The sequence below is a fragment of the Oxyura jamaicensis genome, chromosome 7 (assembly GCF_011077185.1).
Source record: "Oxyura jamaicensis isolate SHBP4307 breed ruddy duck chromosome 7, BPBGC_Ojam_1.0, whole genome shotgun sequence".
In the NCBI taxonomy this organism is placed as follows: Eukaryota; Metazoa; Chordata; class Aves; order Anseriformes; family Anatidae; genus Oxyura; species Oxyura jamaicensis.
The window spans coordinates 31,229,756-31,251,557 of record NC_048899.1 but is presented as its reverse complement, the minus strand read 5'-3'; the positions used below and the strand labels follow the sequence as shown (position 1 = coordinate 31,251,557).

Below are 21,802 nucleotides of genomic sequence, written 5' to 3'. Positions count from 1 at the left end.
AGGCACCCCATTTCCGTAGAACCCAGAATATCAGCCTTCATCAAAAATTTTAATATGAAGGGAACTTTTAAAGTTAGCAGTAAAATTCCTCAGCATATCAATCACGTTGTTATTCAATCACAGGACATTGGTTCTGTATGTGAAGTATTGGGCATATGCTGGATTGCAGACTGTCATGCATTGGAGATCAGGCCAGATTACTGTAATGCTCTGTTAGCCACTTTTTTTTAATGTATTCTGTTTTTTAAATGAATGCTTTGTTTTCTACTTAATGCCTTAATTAACTTGTCCTGACCGTAAGTCAGAACTGAGGAGTTTTAAAATAGACCAAATTTTGTTGAAATCACAATTTTTGTTGTTGTTGTTGTTTTATTTATTATTACTATTATTATTTTTGTTGTTTTTTTTTTTTTTTTTTAAAAAAAAAAAAACGACTTGTACAGCATCAGCTTTTTCAGAAAGATACCTTGGTATTCCATCAAAAGAAGAAAATACCTATCAGGTGAGTCAGCATAAAGAAGTAAATTTAAATGTTAGTTTTAATTCCAAAATGCAGTTCACTCACACCTTTGTGCGTGTTTGTTTACTAGGCATCCAGCGTATTACACAATCTTCATGGTTTAAAAGAAGCAAATTTGCTAATAGTTCATGGGACAGCTGATAGTAAGTATTACAGATGCAATTATATTTGGGGTCAGAGGTTTTAACAGACATCCAAAGACAAGATTAGGCGCACACCTAGCAAGGCCATTTTAGTTGTATTATGCCTCTGCTAGGAGTTTTGATATTCTGTTTTAATGGTCATTTCTAACTCTAATCTGATGAAGCTTTTCTTTGCTGAATATTTGTACCTTTTAGGTGCTGTATGTTCTAATTTGTTTAAATCTTGTGGACCGCTGTCTAGCTACTGAAAAGTATTATATGAATTATTAATAGGAAACCATACATTTTTAATGGTATTTTAAATTCGTAGGGATTCTCCAACTGAGGAAAGAATTATCAGTACATTTGGAGAAGTACAGTACCAAATGGAAAGTTAAACTTTTCAGCTAATTAATTACAAGGTAGTGCCAAAGCATCTGAGGCTGAAGCCATAGGGAACCTTTTAATAGCACCATTATTTTTAACGGTAGCTTAAGACAGAAAAAAAAGAAAACGGTAAGTTCTAGCACTTTTAGTGTAATTACAAGATGTGTCAATCAAGAGATACTTTGTAATTACGGATTTATCTTTTTTTTTTTTTCTTTTTTTTTTCTGAATTTTCCTAACTGATGTAGGACTAGAGAATCAGCCTCATGCTGATGAAGGCTGTGCGGTGCAAGCCCCATCCGGTGTTTCTTCCCAGAGCTGGATAGGAGGACAGAGGCAATGTACTGGGTGACCGAGCAGGCGTGAGGGTCTTGGGCTTTGCTGATTGTAAACGGCAGCAGCAATTTCTACCCCTCTGAACTCAGTGCTAGAGGGAATTGGGATTCTGATAGCTGTCTAGGCAATGCAATGTGTTCAAGACTATGACTCTGATTGCCTGCTGCCCTTGCTTAATATCACATCCAGTGACACTGCCTAGCCCACTTGCAGCCTTAGCTCTGCAGGGGTAGGACATGGTAATAAAGTTGCCTGTTTTTACCACACAAAGATTAAGTTACTGATATGTTGCAGAAAGTCCATTACCTGAAGAAGTATGGGCTGTAATAACCCTGTGCAAGCAGTAGAAAATCTGATGTGCTTTCCCTTAACATAATTATAAACTGTCATGATGTTCAAACAGAATGGTTTTACACACCTCTAATCTATCACAGTGTGTGTAAATCAAGGGTAGAGAGAGGAGTCCTTGCGGAGTGCCTGGAAGGTGCAGCTTACCCTGGGCTTTCAGCTCCCTCTCCAGAACCTCTTCTGTTAAGTACTGTGTCCCTTCTGCTGGTTGGGCTCTGCATGCCTGACCACAGAGGTAGTCAGCTTAGATCTGATCATTACAGACACTGGAAATATTTTCAGTCAAAGCTGTTTAACGGGTAAACATTTCATATTAGCTCTGCTTTTTCTAATAATGTCCAAATGTCATTGTATTGCAGCTAAAGTCCACTTCCAGCATTCAGCAGAACTAATTAAACATCTAATAAAAGCTGGAGTTAATTACACTATGCAGGTATGTTCAGCTATGGCATGTTCTATAAACATGGCTCAACATTTAACATCATATTGCTGTTTCTTCCCTGAATAGTATTCTCCCTACCACAGCACACTGGTATTACCACAATTTGCAGCTAGAACACTGTTTCATCACAGTTTCCTTACAGCTAGTATGGACATTAATGACCATATATTCTTTGTGTTCTTCTCTCTCTTTTCCATCTTTTTACCCTACAACACCTTTACAGTCCATAAGCAGCCTTTGTAATATGCAGATGCCATTGCTTTACTCCCTTTTTACCAAAAAAACCTCTTGGGTCACATGAAAGTAATTTCCCCTCACTTTCAACCTTTGTGTCTATTAAATGGCAACTAAATTGCTGGAGCTCTGCTCCCCTTTCTGTGGCCGAACGGAGGGTGAGGGTACTGGGAAGCACAGGCTGGGGCCAGCAGGGCAGGGAATGCTGCAGGCATGCAGACTTGCATGGGACAGAATTGTAGGGTCCCAGGATGGCTGAGGTTGGAAGCCACTTCTGGAGGTCACTTGGTCCAAACCCCTCCTCAGGCAGGACCATGGTTACACCGTCTGGTGATCAGCAGAGTTTGAAGTGAATGTGTGGTGAATCTTTTTGCCTCAGACCACCAGAGGTGTTGTCTTAACCTCCATGGCCTGTATTTCTTCATTCAGCCTGCAAAATCCTGTTCAGCCTCCCTTGGGAGAAATTTCCAGTGGCATCTGACTTGAGATAAAACTGCCTATATCCACCTAGGAGGGAGAGATGGTAGGCTTTCGGTAAAATGGGAAGACAGTTAAAAATATGAATAAAAAGGTTTTTTACTGAACACTTAGAATCTGGGATATTAAGAGAAAAGCATGAGGTAATTAATCCTCATTGAAGTTGATGGGATTCAAGTGCCTAGATACCACTGTAAGTGCCAGATAAGTAAACTGTTGTAAGCACAGTGACTGAGCATATAAATTTTTTCACTTCTGCAGAGCCCACTGCAGTGGTTGTTTTACCTAAGTTCCAAATTTCAAGAGAGAACAGATTTTGCTTTGAGTTTTATTAACTTTCCTTGATACTATAAAACTAACGTTATCGTCCTGTTGTCATCTAAAACATTTTGAAGATCAGAGAAGGAAAATTAGAGCCCTAAATATTTGAAAAGCCTTTGAAAATCTATTTACTCTTTTCCTTTTTCCTCCGCTAGATCTACCCAGATGAAGGTCATAACATTGCTTCTGAGAAAAGCAAATATCACCTTTACAGCACAATCCTTGGGTTTTTTAGTGCTTGTTTAAAGGAGGAGACACCAATTTTACCACAGGAACCTGAAGAGGATGAATAAGGAAGCCTATTTGTGTAGTACTGAAGGGGACTTGCTTTGCGGCTCAATAAAACCTTAAATAAAAGTGACTGTGAGATTGCAGATTCTGCAGAAGCTCAAGGGCAGCTAAAGGATATCACAGTGGAACAGCACATTTACAGACAATGAGCTAATAAACTGGAATTCGACTACAAAGTCCAGACATATTACCAAGGGACAAAACCTTTGCCTTTGTGGAAAGTCAACAGTTGGTTACAGTTTCCTGGAAGAACTTAGTTTTGCATAAGTGTAGGGTTAGTGCATGTTTGTTATGTTAAGCCTCACTGTTGGTTCTGTAAGTGGTTGCTCGTTTTTTAATTTAAATGCCCATCTTTATTCATCTTTGCATAATGCACAACCTATCATAAGTATTATGGCCACTAATATTTTAAAAGGTGAACTGCAATCTAACATTTTACTGTAATGTTACAATAAGTGCAATTCTTTTGCTGTCTATTACACATAAGAAACCACAGAGATAATAAAGGGCACGATATTTTCTCTAGTTTCTGCTCAAAGGGGATATATTGTCTAGTGCATCATATAACATTGATATTGAAAATGATTTTTTTTTCCCCCAATCTCAGCATTTACTATTATTACCATACCTACTGGTAACCAATAAGGGACTTTTTGGTAGTGTACTCTTGGTCTTTATGTATATACCCAAGACTCCCTAAGCAGAAAGTCTTTCTGAGCTTGAAGATTTTTTTTCAGACATAATTAACAGCTGTATTTAAAACAATATCTGCAATTGAAATCTTTCCCCAGTCCAAAATGTATCTATTGTTTCCTTAAAATATGTTTGAGTTGTGTTTTGCTATTGTTTATAGTAGTTAATAGTTTGCTGGTTACACTCTAATTTTAGAATATGCTACTTTCTCACATGTAAATTAGATACATAAATATTAAATTATAGTTTCAGATAAAGAAACTTTATTAACGATGTATAATGCCATTGAGTAATACTTTACTCTTCCAATGAAGAATTATTTTGTATAGTGCATGTTCCTTTTCTTCCATCTGGTCTCCTATTTAATTCTAAAGTTCCTCAAGGTGGCCACATAGTTGAAACTCTCCATTAGTTTTTATTCCAGGGCTGCTTATTAAGTCTGTTGCAACAGGATTTAGATTCAACAGCATCTCAAAGAGGTGATATGTTTTTCATTCAAGGCAAAGGAAGATCCTGACAAGTGAAATTTTATTATTTATTCAGAGGGTGAGCCCCTCGTACATGCATTTATTTGCCAAGGTGAATTACAGCAATAGAAATTGAAACTATGAAATAAACAAGGCAGCCAGTTTGGGTTTGCAGAATATTAACTCTGATCACTGAAATCAAGTGCAATGTTGACTTAATTTGAGGTATCTTCCTGAAGGTATGTGAAAACTCCTGACAGATGCTGTGCAGCTTACATGAGAATAGCTGTAATTTCTTCTTTCTGGATATACTCCAAGTACTTTCCTACCCAATTAAGAGTTCATTTCTTGCAAGATTAAAAGCAAGTATTTTTTGGAAGGTAATTTACAGTATTTAAGATGTAAAGTTCTACATATTTTATGAAGAATGGAAATTGTTTTTAACATAATGAAAAATCACCTGAAGCTTTTTATTTGTTATTTTCTTCCAGAATATTTTCTTTAGCTGTTAGCATTTATGATGATACAAATAATTTGACTGAAAGATATGGATTTATGGAACCCTGAAAAGTCTCTTTCTTTTAATGTTCAGTATTTATCTTGTTTTATTAGCATTTTTAACTATTTTTCATTTAGTTTAATACAATTTTAATGTGCAAGGAAATCTTGTCCCAGTGTCACCATGAAATACAACCTTGTTCTGTGGTATTTATAGCACATATTTTGAGTACTATGATAAGACCTTTAAAAAAAAAGTTTCAGGCAAGTGTGCACAAACCACATTGGGTATGCACGTGTTGAGTGTTCAGCCAGGCTACGTGAGGAGGTTAATTCTTATCAACACTCACTGGCTGTTTCTCTGTGAGACAGCCAGTGTGTTCAGATTTACCGCATTTCACATATATCTCCTTTAGTTATCTGCAAAAGCAAACAAGGCTTGTGTCTCAGCAATAGGGTTATGCATGCGCTCAGGAAATATTTTATCTTGGATCCATGCCTTTGGCTGTATATCCCTTATCTCTGAACCCACACCTTATCTCCTTTTTCCCCACACCGCTCTGTTTCAGGCCCCCATTCCTTACTCTTTCTACACCAGCATCTCACCTCCCATTTTGATCAATTTACCTGAATACGAAGGTGGCATGAGGACATGACTTCTGTAGAAATGTTTTTGCCAGGACTGGTATGTTTAAAAAGTATGTGTTATCTGAAATGTGGGTTATCTATGTGGAAATGTGGTCTGCTTTTAATATATTTAATATTTCTCATGCTGTCCTACAAATACAGTTATTTTTATATAAATGTGTATAAAAAGGCAAGCATCAGACCTAGATTAATTGGTTGTTATGAAATTTTTAAGTATGAGTTAAATTTAGATATTGCAAAAAGTATTTTCAGCATCAGCCTCTGATTCTAGCTAGACTAAAGGATTTGGTACAAGGTGAGGTCCAGAGCTATCTTTACTCTTGCTAACCAGTTCAAATGTTTCTTCCACTTCCAGGACAACTAAGTATGGTTATCTGTCAGACTCTACATACACAGCAAATGGCTATCACTCATTAATTAGTCTAAGTGACCTATAGTATTGATCAGCAATTAGTAAACATTGCACAGAAATGGCATGAAAATCATACATTTTTCTGTAGCTTACCTATTGTTAAGCACTGTAATGCTATTTTACATCTGAAAAACTACTGCCAGATTCAGCTGTCCTTACAATGTGACACTACACTAGACCTACTAATCTATGGAAACCTAGGGAATCAGCATCTCCATTTACTGCTTACTAGAGCTTATCTCAACCTTCTTGATTTCCTCTATCCTTTTTCTGCTCTAAGGACTTGAAAAATCTCTGAAAACTGTAGGTCATATTGAAACTTCAATTATATTACAGGATCATGAGAAGGTGTATGTCAATTGGAATATATTTTCTAGATTGTTGAGTACATAAAAAGGCTGATTATTTTTAAATTCAGTGTTTTAATCCTTTTGCAGCAAAGACAGAAATATTGACAGACTTAATTTGATCAACATTTACTATGATTTTCTGTAACCAACTGCTTGTTGTTCCTATGTTTTTGTCATATGTAGATCTACCCATGTCTGAAAATGAAGGTGATTACCTCTGTTCTCTCAGCTCTGGCACTTATTTTGAGCGTGTAGTCAGTTAGATTCATTTAGTTGAGAAAAGGTGCCTTTTAAGACAGAAGAGCTTGTATTTGATCTCAAGCCAAAGATTCTCCGTGGAAAATTGGGAGCATTGAGTGTTCACTCCTTTAATAAAATGCAGAGGATGCAAGGTGCGACCTCCTTGCAGGTCTGTTAGATGTTACTGAAGAAACTGAAGCAAAATGAAGACTGGCCCAAAGAGACTGAACACAAGTTTCTTTTGCACAGCCTAAAAATACATACGCAGGCAAGGTGCGGTGATCCTAGCATTTTATATTTACTTCAAGTAAGTCCTGCTGTCAAGTCAGTTGCCTCTGGGGAAGGACAAACCTCACCGGTATTGATTACTGGTACATCTTCTGCAAGATATCCTTCACTACCATTAAGATCACTCCTTCTTTCCCTTTGAATGATTTCAAGAGTGCCTCTGAGGATTGGGAGTTCATGGATATGGCTAAGGAGAGTCGCAACTTCTAATGTGGCTGGATCTTTGAAAAGAAAAGAAAGGATTTATTTAAACTATCTGTTGCATTTCATACATGAAAGTTGAGAAGGAGCCAGTCTTCTTGGAGGTAGGTTGATGAGAAGTGTTGGTGTTACACTTACCAGGAGGTAACAAAACATGCCTTCTGCAAACCCGCTTCCAAAATTCTGCAGTGGTAAGTAAAATAAATGCCTATTTTCTAAAAGGAAACCAACACCTGAAAATTACAGTGCTGTTAGATTAAGTTACTCAGCTATTTGGACAGAATTAAGAAAATTTAAACCAGGTGAGTGTATATGGTCCAAAGTTTCCATTAAAGTTGGAACAAGACTTTTTGCCTGTGTAATTAGTTTAGAAATGCAATATTCTACCTTTACATAAATCTGAATTAACAACCAAAAGATTGGTTTAATGAGGACACAAATGATACGTACAAGTCTTCTTAATTAAAATATCCCATAAAATGCCAACATGACCATGTGAAACATAAAAAGGAGGAAAAAATAAATAAAAAGGGCTCTGATCAATAAAACCAGCAAAGGGATTATAACTGTTAAGAAAATACTCAGGAAATATTTCCCTAAAGACAGTTGATGTCCAGAGGGCTTAGGTAGGTACCTCTTACAGGTGGATAGCCCAGTCCTACACCTAGTGCAGAGCCTTTGCAGCTGTCTGCCAAAGCCTCTTGCTTTGATTCTTACACTAGATTGAAGGTCTTCTCTGCTAGTAAAAGAACACTGTAACAGGAATGCAATTTGGTAGTCAAAGACATGAAATTGTTACATCAGGGATGAGAAAAATGTTTTTTAAATAGTAAGTGCTATGGTCAAAGGTGAGGAAGGGCTTTGCAAGGGCACTCAGTGGCTGACTTAAAGGCACTGCAGCTGGTAGACCAGCTGGCAGAAATTACAGCTCCAGCAACACCTGTAAATGCTCTAACATAACTGAATAAAGGAAAGGGGATATATACATTGGAAAAAACAAACAAACAAACAACAACAAAACTGTTAATACTGTAGAAGAGTTGGTTTCATAAATGGGCAGATCATTCTGATTCATTCATTCAGATATTCTGAATGAAGAGTAAAACAAACTAAGAATTGCATTGTTTTGTATCCAGTGGCACCTATCACCCTTTTCTTGGTACATACATTTGACAAATGACATAATGCATAGGATCCATTGTTAAGATCCTATTCTAATGTTTGCCACCATTAGAAGGGAAGTAAGTAAGTAATAGTGTGGTAAAGATACATTTTATTGAAATATATTGCTCTATTCAGAGCTTTCATTCTGAAATAAAGTGCTGTGCATACAAACAAACAAAAAGAAAATCAACAAAATCTAGTAACCTTAGAGACAAATGTATCGAAGGCTTGATTCAAACTTTTAACTAAAGCTGGAAATCCAGAAAATCCAGTTAGTTACAAAAGTAATGATGAATTATATGGTTTCTTATAGATTTTTACTCCTGTATTTAATTTTAATTTGTAACCTACAGTTCAGATAGTCGCAAAACATTAATTGTTAAATATGATCTGCACTTGAAATAGGCAGTTGCAGTGAAATATTTTGTTTTGAAAAACATTGGAAATTGTTACATTTAAAGCTATTTACATTGTCAAGTTATCTGTTCTTCCTTTTTAGCTATACTAAACCCTACATTTTCTAGGCTAATGGATTGATTTATTTTTATTTTTTTTAATTGGAATGAAAATTGTACAGAGGGGCTTACCTCCTTCTATAAGGATTGCTTGTAGAAGTACAATGAAAATGAGTGCTGGCAAAATATCAAATATTTTGGGAGGTTTTACAGAGCATCTGATGTAAAATACACATTATACCAGAGAAGCTGAGGAATATGACTGAAGAAACAAGATCTTTTGGCAGAGTAATCAGAATTAAGCAAGACAAAAGAAAAAAGCATTGTGGAAAATCAATTTTAGCAGAATTTTCAGGCTTAAAAGGAGTACTGAGACTGAGTTTATCAAATTTTGTTGTTTTGATTTATCCTTCAGTTTGGAGTTCAAGAACTTTCTTCTGAGCTGGAAGCAAGGTTATAGTCAGTTTTTTTTTTTCTTTCTTTTTTTTTTTTTTTTTTCCAACAAGGTCCACTCTATTCAGAAAAGCTGTGGTTACAATTTCTTGACCAAAAACCATTAAAACCCAGAGTGTAAACTAAGAGTTCAGCAATAACAAATAGGGAGAGTGTGAGATTAAGCTAATTACAGTGAGTGGCACGTTACTTCACTAGGAGGCCTCACTACAGTGGGAAAACAGAGTGAGGTGCTATTTAACCTGAGTGAAAAAATTGAAATCTGGCTCACAAACAGCATTGGGAAGAGACTATTCTGTCTTAATGTGATGTAATGAGAATAGGATGAGAATGTTTAATTCCTGTGGTATGCTAATGAGTATTCATTAATTATAACAGAGACCAAAATTGTTCAGCTGAGCGCCAACTGCATCTGGTGTTATGTAGATGCACAACACAGCATCTGACCAGAAGACAGTATGACAGGCTTCTGCTAACGGTTGGCTTTCCTTCCCATGCTGCTAGAGCAGAAAGAGTTAGAGAGCCCCTAGCTCGGGGGAGCAGCACCCCAAATGAGTCCTAATACATTCAGTCTGTAAATTCTGTTAAAGTCCGCTATAGCTAGACTGTCCCTCTTCCCAAAGAAACCTTATTGTTGCTGTGCTCTAAGTCCTGTTTGTGTGCAAGGCAGAGGCATCTCTTGCCATGCATGAAGGCAAGAACTTGTCAGCATATGAGTAATATTATTTTTCTCCTGATCACAACACTTATTAAGCACTGGGGACTTTGAAAGGCACCGGTGCAGACCTGGGATATGCAGAGCCCACACTGTATGCAAACCTGCCACAAGTCCACAAGAGAGAGCCTGCATTCGTGTCTGTGCCTTAGCTATGCACAGGATGCAGTGCTCTGCTTCTGCAGGCACAGACACTCAAGCAATGCCTGCAGATCACTATAAGTAATGCCTTCCTGCCTATATAACACTTATCTTCTCTGCCCACAGCTCACTGTGTTTATTCTTAATTGAATTTGTAAACCTTCAGGGGTGGTTTGCACACAAACATCAGGTGTTGCCATGTCTCACTTTGAATGGGGCCAAGTGTGTTGCTGAGCTGCACTTTATAATTAATATAAATGTGTTGTAGCCCTTTACAGTAACGATGTCCAGCACATTTGTGCAAAGGGTGGCAAATACTTCCATACATATTCTAGTGGAACAAGATATGAATCCATAGGTCATATTTACTTATTTATTTTTACTGACTTCAGGAAGTGCAAATTGTGAATTTACTTTGGGAGGTTTGTAAAAGTGCAAATCCTCCAGGAGTTAGGCAATTACCCTGTAAGTGGGCTGTATATGCCCTGCATGAGGTCTTTCTCACTAAACTGTTCCAAAGTGTCCTCAGATCCTGCTGGCAGGGACTCATCTTTGTCAGCTGCTTGATACTGGAGAAGATGAACCTCTCCCAGGTGTGCTGCCCCTCCCGAAGTGATGGATTCAGGGCATCTGCCATATTTAGCCCCCCCCCCAGTCCATGAAGGACGGAAAACAAAAGCAAATCCAACCTCTTCTGGTAACTCAGTTTAGTATTACAGTTGTGATGAATAAATAAGGGGGTCAGCCGGGGGACATAAAAATAAATTGAGAGATAAGGAGCCACTTACCCACTTAAAACATCTTATTTTTTAATCCATCTGCAAAACTAAATTTGGCTGTCAATTGGCATGTTTCAGCAAACCCATCTTGGTTCCTCTGTAACTGTCATGGTGTGGGTACAACACCATGGGAAGGTAAGAGAGAGCATCTCAGAAATACAGGTATGGAAAATCATGTTACAAAGTAAGTTTAGTAAGCTATCTTCTGAGAAACAGATTTAATAATTTTTTTTTTTTTTCTAGATTTCTGGCTGAAAATTTTAATCTCTACAGATAAACATGGATGTTCTTACTATATAAGACCCCAGTTATCCATCGACTTCTGTTTCAGGTTTTGTTCTGTGCCAGACTTTGGGGTGGGGTGGGGAAATACATGAACTGATGTTAATTGAACACAGTGATTTGTGTGTTAACTCTCAAGCATTGGTTCCAGCTTCCGTTAGCTGAAATTTTATTGGAAATGAATGCTTGAAGCTAAGCTACGCCATTAACCTGTACTTTATTCAGCTACTGCAAATGGAGTCTGGAGCCACAAACATTTTGTTCGTAGAGGAAGGAAAAACAACTCGGTGCCTGCTAGGTTTCTTAGTGTATTTCGATACAAATGTATAAAGACATCTTGGTACTAATTCAAGATCTCCGCTTATTTTGGATACTAGATTCAGAGGGAATGTCTGAAAAAAATGGAAACAGGTTTTCAGTTCCTTCTGCCTTCTTTATTGCACTGGTGGAGACTGCTTATAATGGATGTTGAACTGCATTTGTGTTTTGTTCCAATTAACCTGCCACCTTCCCTAAATGAAGCTTGTACAAATGTTGCCATGCATGACCACCAAATGTCACTGCAGCTCATCACACTCAACAGAGGGTTGGCTGTTTTATATCTTCTTTATTATAGCATTAAATTGATTATTTATATGTTGATTATTAGAGCAAGTTCATCAATTTAATGCCATAATAAACTTTGTATTGAAGATATTTTAAGATGTGTCAAAGTAAACATATGTATATATATATAACTGGACATGTTTGAATTGCATGAATATGAACCAGGCAGAAAGCAAAAACTAAAAGCTATTGGTGACATTTAATGACCATATTAACATCCCTAATAGTAAATGACAAGGTAATTAAGGTGGAAAAGATTATCCCAACTAAAGTGGTTTAAGCAATTACAGTAATGTCATGAAAGTAAAAGAACACATCCAAATGGAGGAGAGGTAGATCTCAGATTACCCAAGGAAATTGGTTATTCAAATTATCAGTGTTTCATTTAAGTACCTCTAGCTATATACCGTGTGGTATGTGAACTGATACGTATAACTGTTTTAAGTGATGCAGAGAATTATAAACTCCACTTGGTAATGTGGAAATTATATCTACAGGTGTTGCAGACACTATAGATACAGAATGGATTAACGTGGCTGAGAAAAACAAAACAAAAATAACAACAAAAAATAGAACAAGGAATGATATTTTATACGGTTACTACGCTGTAGGAAATCTGTATTGGGCCCAGATTACTAGAAAATCTAAAACCAGACCTAAGGAATTTATATATATAGAGAGAAAGGTTGTACTTGACTTAACAGTGTATTTGTAAGAACTACCAAATAGTAGTACAAATGGTTGGATGACGTTGAAGTGAGGTTGTTCAATAAGAAGCTAGAGAGATGGAGATCTAGTTCTGCTGCTGTGTTGTGTGCTTCTGGATAAAAACATGTTGATACTCCTATGTCACAGTATCTGCTGTATCTGGAAGTGCTTGCTCTGTATTTTCCAGGTAGTTCTAGGCACAATGTATTTCTGTGATTTGGGTGTACAAGACATGACTTGCTCAGACATCAAAGGCAAAATGGTGAAACAGAGGGAGTGAAATTGGAAAGATATTTTTCATTTTGAAGTAATACACCTCCTATGGTAAAAAGTGGAAGAAAAAAAAAAAAAAAGGAAAGTGAGGCTTCTGCAGGATGAATGTAACACGTCAGCACTTTTCAATCTGTGAGACCAAGAGACACATTTGTTTGCAGTTCTGCATGCCACTGATCACGAAGGAAGAGTGATATACCCGTGATATACCTCCAGCCTGTTCAACAGTTGCACTAAGTAAGGAGGAAATACTGGTACTAAAAATGGGATTGAGGACCAAAGGTAAGTCTAATTTTCTGTTATCTCGAATTTCAGAAAGAAGCAGAAGCACTCCAAATCCTATGTTCATACCTGGATGAAAAAAACAAGTGGCCACACACTGCCCATTAATAAATAAAGCAGCTTATTTGAGTAAATCAGCTGTGTCATTCTTTTCAGCTTCAGTCACCCAGCTTTCAAATGAAAAGCTGTTGAAAGGTTGCAAGAAAAGTAGCAAGTCAACGGGCATCAATGGCAGCATTCGGTGCTACAGGAGCTTGACACTACTGCTGGGGTGCCCAAAAGATCTTAATTTCTTCATTAAAGCTGTGGTCTGAGATAGATGACCTGAAGGCATTAAATATGTCAACTTCAAAACTAGGAGCAGATCTGCAAGCTGAGGAGGCTTCTCTGTTATCTGTCTACAATAAATAAATAAATACAATTTAAACAATGGCTTTTATTTCTCTGTGGATGACAGTAGGGTTGTGATTGTGAACCAAGTAACCAGGGAGACTTGGTTGCTACATTGCTTAAAAGTTATATCTCAGAGAATCATTTCAGTAACAACACTGATACCACAAGGCTCATTCAGAGCTTACTTCCTGACCTTTGCCTCCCTAAATAAAGTATTTGGGCAGGTCCTGTCTTCTCTGTACCAAGGATAGTCTTCTCTGTACCAAGATGCAAACGCTACCTTGGTCCATGGGAAATAGCCTTGTGGGGATCCAAAGGATCCAAGATCTGTCAGTTTTCCATCCTGTTCATAAACTTTCTTTTTGCCCAAACCACTCTAATTTCTCCAATTCCTGTATGTAAAATGTGCATAATACTCCTGTCCCCCCACCCCCTTCACAATTTTCTTTCTTTGATTTAATTATTTTGTTATTTGATATTTGTATTTTCCTTACCATGCATTCTCCTTTTCAGACAGGCAGAACAGTTATGTTTCTGGGAGATAGCATTTTCACAAAGTTTTTCAAAAGCACATGACCAAAGAACTTCTCATCCCTCCAGGTGAATGAAATCATGCTTTACTGCACATTTCAGACAACATAAAAATGAAATTCTGCTGGAGATCATAAACAGTAAAAACCCTGTTTTTATGACAAAGTGCAATACCCCTCAAAAAAAAGTACCCAGAGAATTGGCCTGTTCTGTTCCTCCTCCCTCCTTCATGTGCTCTTCATTTGTCCTTAAGAAACAGGCAGGGTTCTGGCATCAGCTCCTTAACCTCTTACGATGCAAGGAATATATAGCAGAAAGGTGTCTGGATGATTTGGGAAAGAGATAATGTGGCATTTTTATTTGTTTCTATTGCAATTAGTTTTTTCTTTAAAAAAAAAAAAAAAAAGCATTATCTATTTTTTTTTCCCTCAGTATAATTGCATTTAAAACATATTTAAGCAGATTATCCTGCCTAACTTTTGTCTTGACATCTCTGCAGCTGGATTTCTGCATGTTAATAATAGTTACATCTCCTTTCGGAGTCTCTTCTTCAGCACGACACCTAAATTTAGAGCAGCTAATAGGAAGGGTATGGGAATAATTATTTTCCCACTCCCTCTCTGGTAACCCTTCTTAGCATCACGTTCATGCTTTCTGCTGGAATGGTCAACCTTGCTTCAGTCCTGTTGGCACTGGTGGTCCAGCAAGTAATAGGATCATAGTGGGTTGTAGCATTAGAAGTCTTATAGGAGTGCCAGTGTTTCCCAAAGAAGGGCTGCGTTCAAAGACCCATGCAGTCAGCACGTATCTTTCCTTTGACTTTTGTGGGTTTGGATCAGGCCAGTCCTACTCCCTCATCCAAAAAAAAAATAAAATAAAATCACCTGTTCTGTTTGCTCAGGTACTTTTCCCAGAGTCTGAATGTGCTAGAGGAGAGCAAAGCTTTAGGATTTTAGTGAGCTGCACTCACGTGGAGCCTGTGCAAACTCTGATAGAGATTTTGGACTTTGATGGATACTGTATTTCCTCTCACTGCAAATGCTTGGTGTGAGACCATAACTTCTCATGTGTCTCGTCACTTGGGACAGGGGAGATCTCTCCTGCTGTATGCTAGGCAGTCTTTCTGGCAGAAGGAAAATTTAGAGTAGGAAAATATAGAGTAGGAATCCACATCTTGTTTACCCAACTGTAAATAGCCTTTCTGAAGAAGAATGGTGTTCAAGACAACATTTAAGAGGTTTCTCTTATTTAGCAATCTCCCTAACCCATTCACAGCCATAATAAAGCACAGCTCCTCTAACCTGAAAGACCAAGCTAATGTATCAAGTGAAATGGCAAAGATAGCTTAGCTTGGAATAAAGAGTTTATGTTATAAAGCGTCAAATAATTCACATTTATTTTTGACATTTTACATCATAACACACTAAGAAAAGCATCTGCCTACTAGGACTTCTATTTGTCTGTATGTGAAACAGAGAACTGACAGTGTTAAGAAACACACAAACACAAAAGGAGTGATTTGTTTACCTTAAATACTTAACTCTAGTGTATTGACATATTACCTTTTTATGCTGTACTAACATAGTTTTTGTGGGGACAAGGGCAAAGGGATTAAGCAAATAAACTGTTATATGTACATTTAAATAATTATTTGTATTGATCCTTTGAGCATTTGCATTCAGCAGAAGTGTAGTACATTACTACTGTTGATTGCACTGTTTTATCAGTGGGTGGGAATAAAAAGCAGGTAAATATTATTGCTGCCTTTCTGTTCCCAGCTGAGCGTCTCCTTCCTGGTTGCTGGTGAGACTGGGGTACGGAGAGGAAGCGAAACACCGTGACAGGGTGCTGTGGTTTAACCCGGCTGGCAGCTAAACACCACACAGCCATTCGCTCACCCTCCCCCCTCCCGCTGTGGGATGGGGGAGAGAAACGTGAAAGTGAAGCTTGTGAGTTGAGATAAAGACAGTTTATTAAGATAGGAAATAATAATAATAATGTGTATGAAACAAGTGATGCACAGCAGATGTCACCACCTGCTGACAGATGCCCAGCCTATCCCCGAGCAGCCAAACCCCCAACCTGGCTAGCCACCCCTATATATTGTTTAAATAAATTGATTTTTCCTGCTGTGTGTGGCAGCACCACTGCAGTGTAAATGGAGATTTTGTCTCCCTCTGGAATGAGTGTTTGCTTTAAAACAGGTTTCATGGAAACAAAATATCCTCCACCTGGGCAGTGATAGGGTTGCTGGCATCTACCTGGTGTGCAAAAATGTGATATCAAGAGGGGAAGCATCCCTAAGCAGGATGTATGCTGGAAGTGTTGACCATTGTGGTGTCTGAGATTTCGAGCTTTAAAAATGTGCATTGAATCTGGTCTTGAGTAGGTCTAGAAATAGGAATATTTCTCCTAACTTGTCAGGGAAAATTTCAGAGGATTAATCTGTAGTGGCTGGGTTACATGAAGTACCTTTCACATTCAGTGCATGGGGAAGACACTTCAGCATGAGAAGAAAGGAAGTTCTTTGGATTCATTGGGATACATAAGTGTTTTGTCTCCAGAACTCAAAAAAAAACAAAACAAAACAAAAAAAAACAACAAAAAAAAACTGCCACCCTTTTTTCATATTTATATGTAAAATTCTGCCAGTGTAGAAGATTTAAATCTCTTTTCAAGAGATTGAAAGTCTCTGAGATTAGTAATCAGCAGTATGAAAAAGGAAGTAAGGTTTTCAAGACCTGTTCATCCTTAAGCTTCTCTCAGCGACATCCCTGCTGTCTCCTTAGAAAGCATTTGTGGAACATTTTTTTCTTCTCGTGCTGTTGACATCTCTGTTTTCTGCCAAAAAATATTTTCAAGAAACATTCTTGTATAATATATTGAGATCTTCATCATGATGAAAACTACTGATATACACTAATGCTCTCTCATTTGTATTTGATGGGCAGTTGAAACATAGCCTCCTGCTGTATTCATTTGCTGTCATGTCCCCCTGCTCAGCCCCCAGCAATCAATACCATGAGCCAAATTCCCTGGGAAATATGACCACTCTGTACTGTGCTGTTACCATAATCTTGTCCTAAAGACTGATTAACTTTCATGGACCAACTGTGTTGATTTGCCAGAGCCACAGGAGCTCAGGCTAAGCCATCTCTATTATCACACTGGTCAATCAAGGGAAGTAAAATAGCCAGGATATCTGTGGGGCTGTGCTGGTTTCCAGCTATACTGGCAGCCACTACGGGGCTCTTTGTCCTGCAGCATTGGAGAGGTGCCCTCAAGGAGGAGGCAGAGGAAGGACAGTAAGAGGATTTCCTCCATCTGTAATGACTTCTAGCAGAGATCTTTGAAGGCACTCCAATTGATATATTCATCTAGACTTGGCCTGCCATTTTAATGGCTTTTGCTTGTACTCACAGCAGCACAGGTACCTGTGTGAGTGGAAACTTTTGAACTCCACAGATGTTTAAGTAGAGCTTGCTAAAATGTGTAGTTAAAAGGATATAAAATGGTGATTGAATATTTGTTTCAATAACAAAAGTGACAGAAGCACTTGGGGGGGCAAATTCAACTCTTCTTTAAACAATCCACTTAGCAGCTTTTGATATCTTGTTCATTGTGTATCTACTGTGCACAGTACAATTTGGTATGCAGGTTTTTCTCTCTCACCAATGAAGAAAGGAGGATAACAAACTTGGTCATATGAGAACTGGTAACACTTCTTTGGATTTTCTCTTTTCAGAGTCTCATTCAGAGTTTTTTGTGGATGTGAATTAGTACTACAGCAGGCAAAAGTATAAAGTCCTCTACACAGTTCAGCTTCTTCTACATTTGCTGGTGCCCCTTCTTGAATCTGTTCTCCACTCTGTCCCTTCTGAACTGTTTTTTGGGTGCAATTGCTCATTTTTTACCTGTAGATCTGGCTGTGATATGAGTCTGGAGAAAAGAGCCTTTTATTACTGAATAAGTAGAAACAATAACTGCATGTTATGCAGTTATGCTGATTGATGAAGTGACATAAATTTACTACTTAAGTCAATAGCATAGATGTGGTGGCTCCAAGTTGGATTCTTTGCTTTCCACCTTCTGTTGCTGGTGTTTCAGGAAGCACAGATTGCTTTACCCAAAATGCCTACAGTTCTTTAGTGGTACCGTGTTATAATTTGAAGGAATCTAAATTAGCTTTCAGATGGAATACATAGGAAAACTGATGTTCCTTAAAAGTAGACGTCTTTCCAGTGCCATGCGATATTTACTGTTTTAGGGCAGGTTAATTAATTCAGGTTACTAAATAGTAACAATTATGTGTAACATCCTGATTCTGTGCTAATTTTGCCTACTGTAATTTTTGCATTTAATTCCTGTGCTACCTGATTTACAAATGTAAATTCCCACTTGGGAAAGCAGTGGAAAGAATGGAAAGCAGAGCTCACTTTAAACACGTACACCCCTGGTTTATATGTGTAAAACAATTATCCTTTGCAAATGAGGCCATGGATTTCTTGAATACCACCTTCATCTTAGGGGATATAAAGTTATATTTCATTCCAACAATCGGAAGCATCAGGGTTGATTTTACCCTAAGGCACTGCTTTGCTGAAGAAGCCTTCAAGAGCACAGCAGCATGTATAACACTTCAGTAAGTAATGTAGATTCCCAGAGTTTAATATATGAGGAACCATTAAACTAGTCTTTCCATTTCCAGTCTTTATCTTTCATCTACCTTCCCAATAAATGAACCTTAAACCCAATAACTTGGGTTTGTTTAGGAGGTACGATTGTCTAGAGAATATGCTCCTGGAAGGAAACCAGTCTTTATTTGCAAAGATCAGGGTACAGTTTCTATTACAGTTTTTGTAAGCAAAAAGGACAGATATAGGATTTGGTGAAGAGTTGACATTTTTAGAGATGTTAATGCTTCTTCCTTGGATCAAGTAATGAGGGAAGCTGAAGAAAGAAAATCAGCTATTGATTTAATTGTGAGTGGCTCATTGAACCTTGTGTGTGATTTAGCTGTAGAAAAGCCCATCTGTATTAGTGAACATACTATTCTGTTCAACATCATGCTAAGTGATGAAAAAGTCACAAACCGAAAACCCATTACAGCAACTTTTACCTTAGGTAGGAGGAACAACACAAAATGAAGAAAGGTAATCAAAAGAACAGATTACAGAGGGCATGATGATTATTTAAAGAAACTTTATTAGGTGTCTGGAATAAATGTATATTCCTTGTTAAAAGAAATTCTATTTAGAAGGACAAAAAAAAAGATACCTTAGTAGAACAGCAGTGTAGAAGTAATAAGGACACAATTTAACATACGAATGAAATTAAATGGGAAAAGTAGAAAATAAATTTGAAAGTATTAAAACATGGGGAAAAGAAATAATCTTAAAAAAAAATAAAGAAAAAAAGTAGGAAAAATGCATGGTATAATGAAGACGGGGTGTCATGAATTTTGCAGAAATTCCTGTTGCATTAAGAGTCAAAGTATGCTCACAGGGTTATTCTGGTTAATACCACATGCATGGATTTCTAAAATGTTTTAGCAAGACTCTTCACCAAATTTTCTTTCTGACCTGAAGATTTATGTCATAGAAGAGTAAAAAAACTAGTTAAAAGATGGGAAATGGGAAACAAAGGTAGGAACAGATTATCAGATTTTAGTTATCCCAGCAAATACTCTGTTGGGTTCTGTGCTTCTCATGGTATCCATAAATTATCAGAAAAAGAAAGAAAAATTAAACCAAGAAAACAACTAGGCTGATGATACAAAATTACTGTGTTCTGACAAATCTGAAGATGACTGCCAACACATACAGAAGGATCTTGCAATCCTGGATGACTGGGCAATAAAAATTGCAGATGAAATTCAGTTACAATAATGCAACTTAATGCACAGAGGGGGAAAAGTGTTCTATTTTGGTAGTCTCTAACAGTGCTATTTCTATGCAATGGAGTGATCATGAAGACTTTCTGGATTATTCTCTGAATACTGCTTGGAGCTCAACAAGAAGAAGGGCAAGCAAAGCACTGGGGGGTTATAGAGGAGGCATAAAGAATATGAAGGAAAACATTGTTATGCAGTTGTAGAAATCAGGTTTTTAGAATGCCGCCAAGAAATCTTGAATAGCATGTGTATTTTTATGCTCCCTCAAAAAGGTAAGATAGATCTAGAAATGCTGATTTTCAGAAATTGTGAATATTTACTTTATAAAGCTGATACATACAGAAATGGACATGTATGTCCTCAGTAACTAAATCCTGAGACCTTAGACAATACAGATTTACTAGAAATGTTTCACAAAAGAATCGGCCATCATTGTGAGTAAAGAAAACTAAGTGGAAATTTCAAGATATTTGTCATCCAGGTTGATTATTTTTCTAGATAGAATTAATGCATTTTTATCCAGAATTTATTCATTCATGGATTTTTAACCAAAATTTTATACCAAGCAGGCATGAACGATCTGCTGAGAGTGGTGATATGTGATAGTTAAATGCTAAACCAGGCATACCTGACCTTATATAGAGAGTTAACTTGTTAAAGATGAAAGGAAAGACTTGGTTTGAGAGATGTTGTAACCTACAGCTTGTGGCATTTTTGCATTACTTTCTAATTGTCTAGAATTGTTTTCCTTGCTGTTTATTTCCACAAATACTGTCTTTGAACTCCTGCTATGCCAAGCACATGCCAAATGCTACAATGATACTGCTCCCTGGAGCATCACTGTTAAGGAATCTCATCCCTAGTGTAGCATCACAGTAAATGTCAAGCCACTGACATCCAAGGATGTTCTGAGTGCTTTATATTCTCCTGTAATTTCCAGACCTTTCAGCACTGTACTGTGCCGAAGTCTTACTTTTATGCAAAAATAAAGCAGAAATAGGAAAGAAGGAGCAAGGTAGTAATTTTGCTATGCAATGGCAGATAAGCTCACTGAAATTAATTAAGCTTAACTTTAACTAAAGTTTATATAAAACAATAAAAATCTAGGTTATGAAACAGTGTTTAATACAATTTGTTTTATTTCATTTTATTGATTTGCATGGTATGATTTATAACTCACCAGCTCTGGCGAGGAATCACACAATGAATCACAGCTAGATGAGGCAAACGGGAAGTTAATACAACATTAAATAATTGGAAATGTTTTCCATTCCATAAAAATAGAATGGAGAAATGCTAAAGCATGCTCTAAACTGCTTCTTTCATCATGCTGTTATCCTGTCTTAATACATTATTAGAGTAAAGTGGTAATTTTTCATGTGCTTTACTGTGTAACATCCATCTGTTACGGAGCAATAATTGGATTGAAGGAAACAATCTATCGAATCAAAGACTAAAAATGAGCAATAAAAGGCCAGTTTATACTGCATGTAAACGTAAAACAGACATGGTCTGGGGCATTTGGACAAAATATATACATTTAGAAATGTGAAGTGTCATTAATTTGCTAGGACTCTTAGACCGAAGCCTTGCTGAAACAGAAGTAAGAAAGAATTACTATTTAGCATCCTCTCAGGGAGACTGGGCTGCTCAGCCCCCTGCTGGAAACATCTCAGATCAGATGACCTTATAGCTAGATAGCTCAGGTGCAACATATATCTTAGCATCTCAGCAAAACCTCATGTTCCATCAATCCATCAATCCTCCATTTTGTGGTTTAGGATCCAAAATATCCTAAATAACTAAAGTATTTTAAATATATTTAAGGACTTGTTTAACCTCTCTAAGTAAT

At 37.3% G+C, this 21,802-nt stretch overlaps 1 protein-coding gene across 2 annotated transcripts in view; it reads left to right on the top strand.

Annotated features, from left to right (window-relative positions):
* The window catches only part of DPP10 (dipeptidyl peptidase like 10), a 483,231-nt gene extending 476,457 nt beyond the window's left edge, over window positions 1-6,774 (top strand). For both annotated transcript variants that reach the window (XM_035331004.1, XM_035331003.1), the window contains exons 23-26: window positions 444-502; window positions 591-663; window positions 2,073-2,146; window positions 3,343-6,774. In XM_035331004.1, the coding sequence (XP_035186895.1) occupies window positions 444-502; window positions 591-663; window positions 2,073-2,146; window positions 3,343-3,480 (344 nt within the window). In that variant the 3' untranslated portion in view covers window positions 3,481-6,774. The remainder of the gene's footprint in view (window positions 1-443; window positions 503-590; window positions 664-2,072; window positions 2,147-3,342) is intronic.
* The last annotated feature ends 15,028 nt before the right edge of the window (window positions 6,775-21,802 follow it).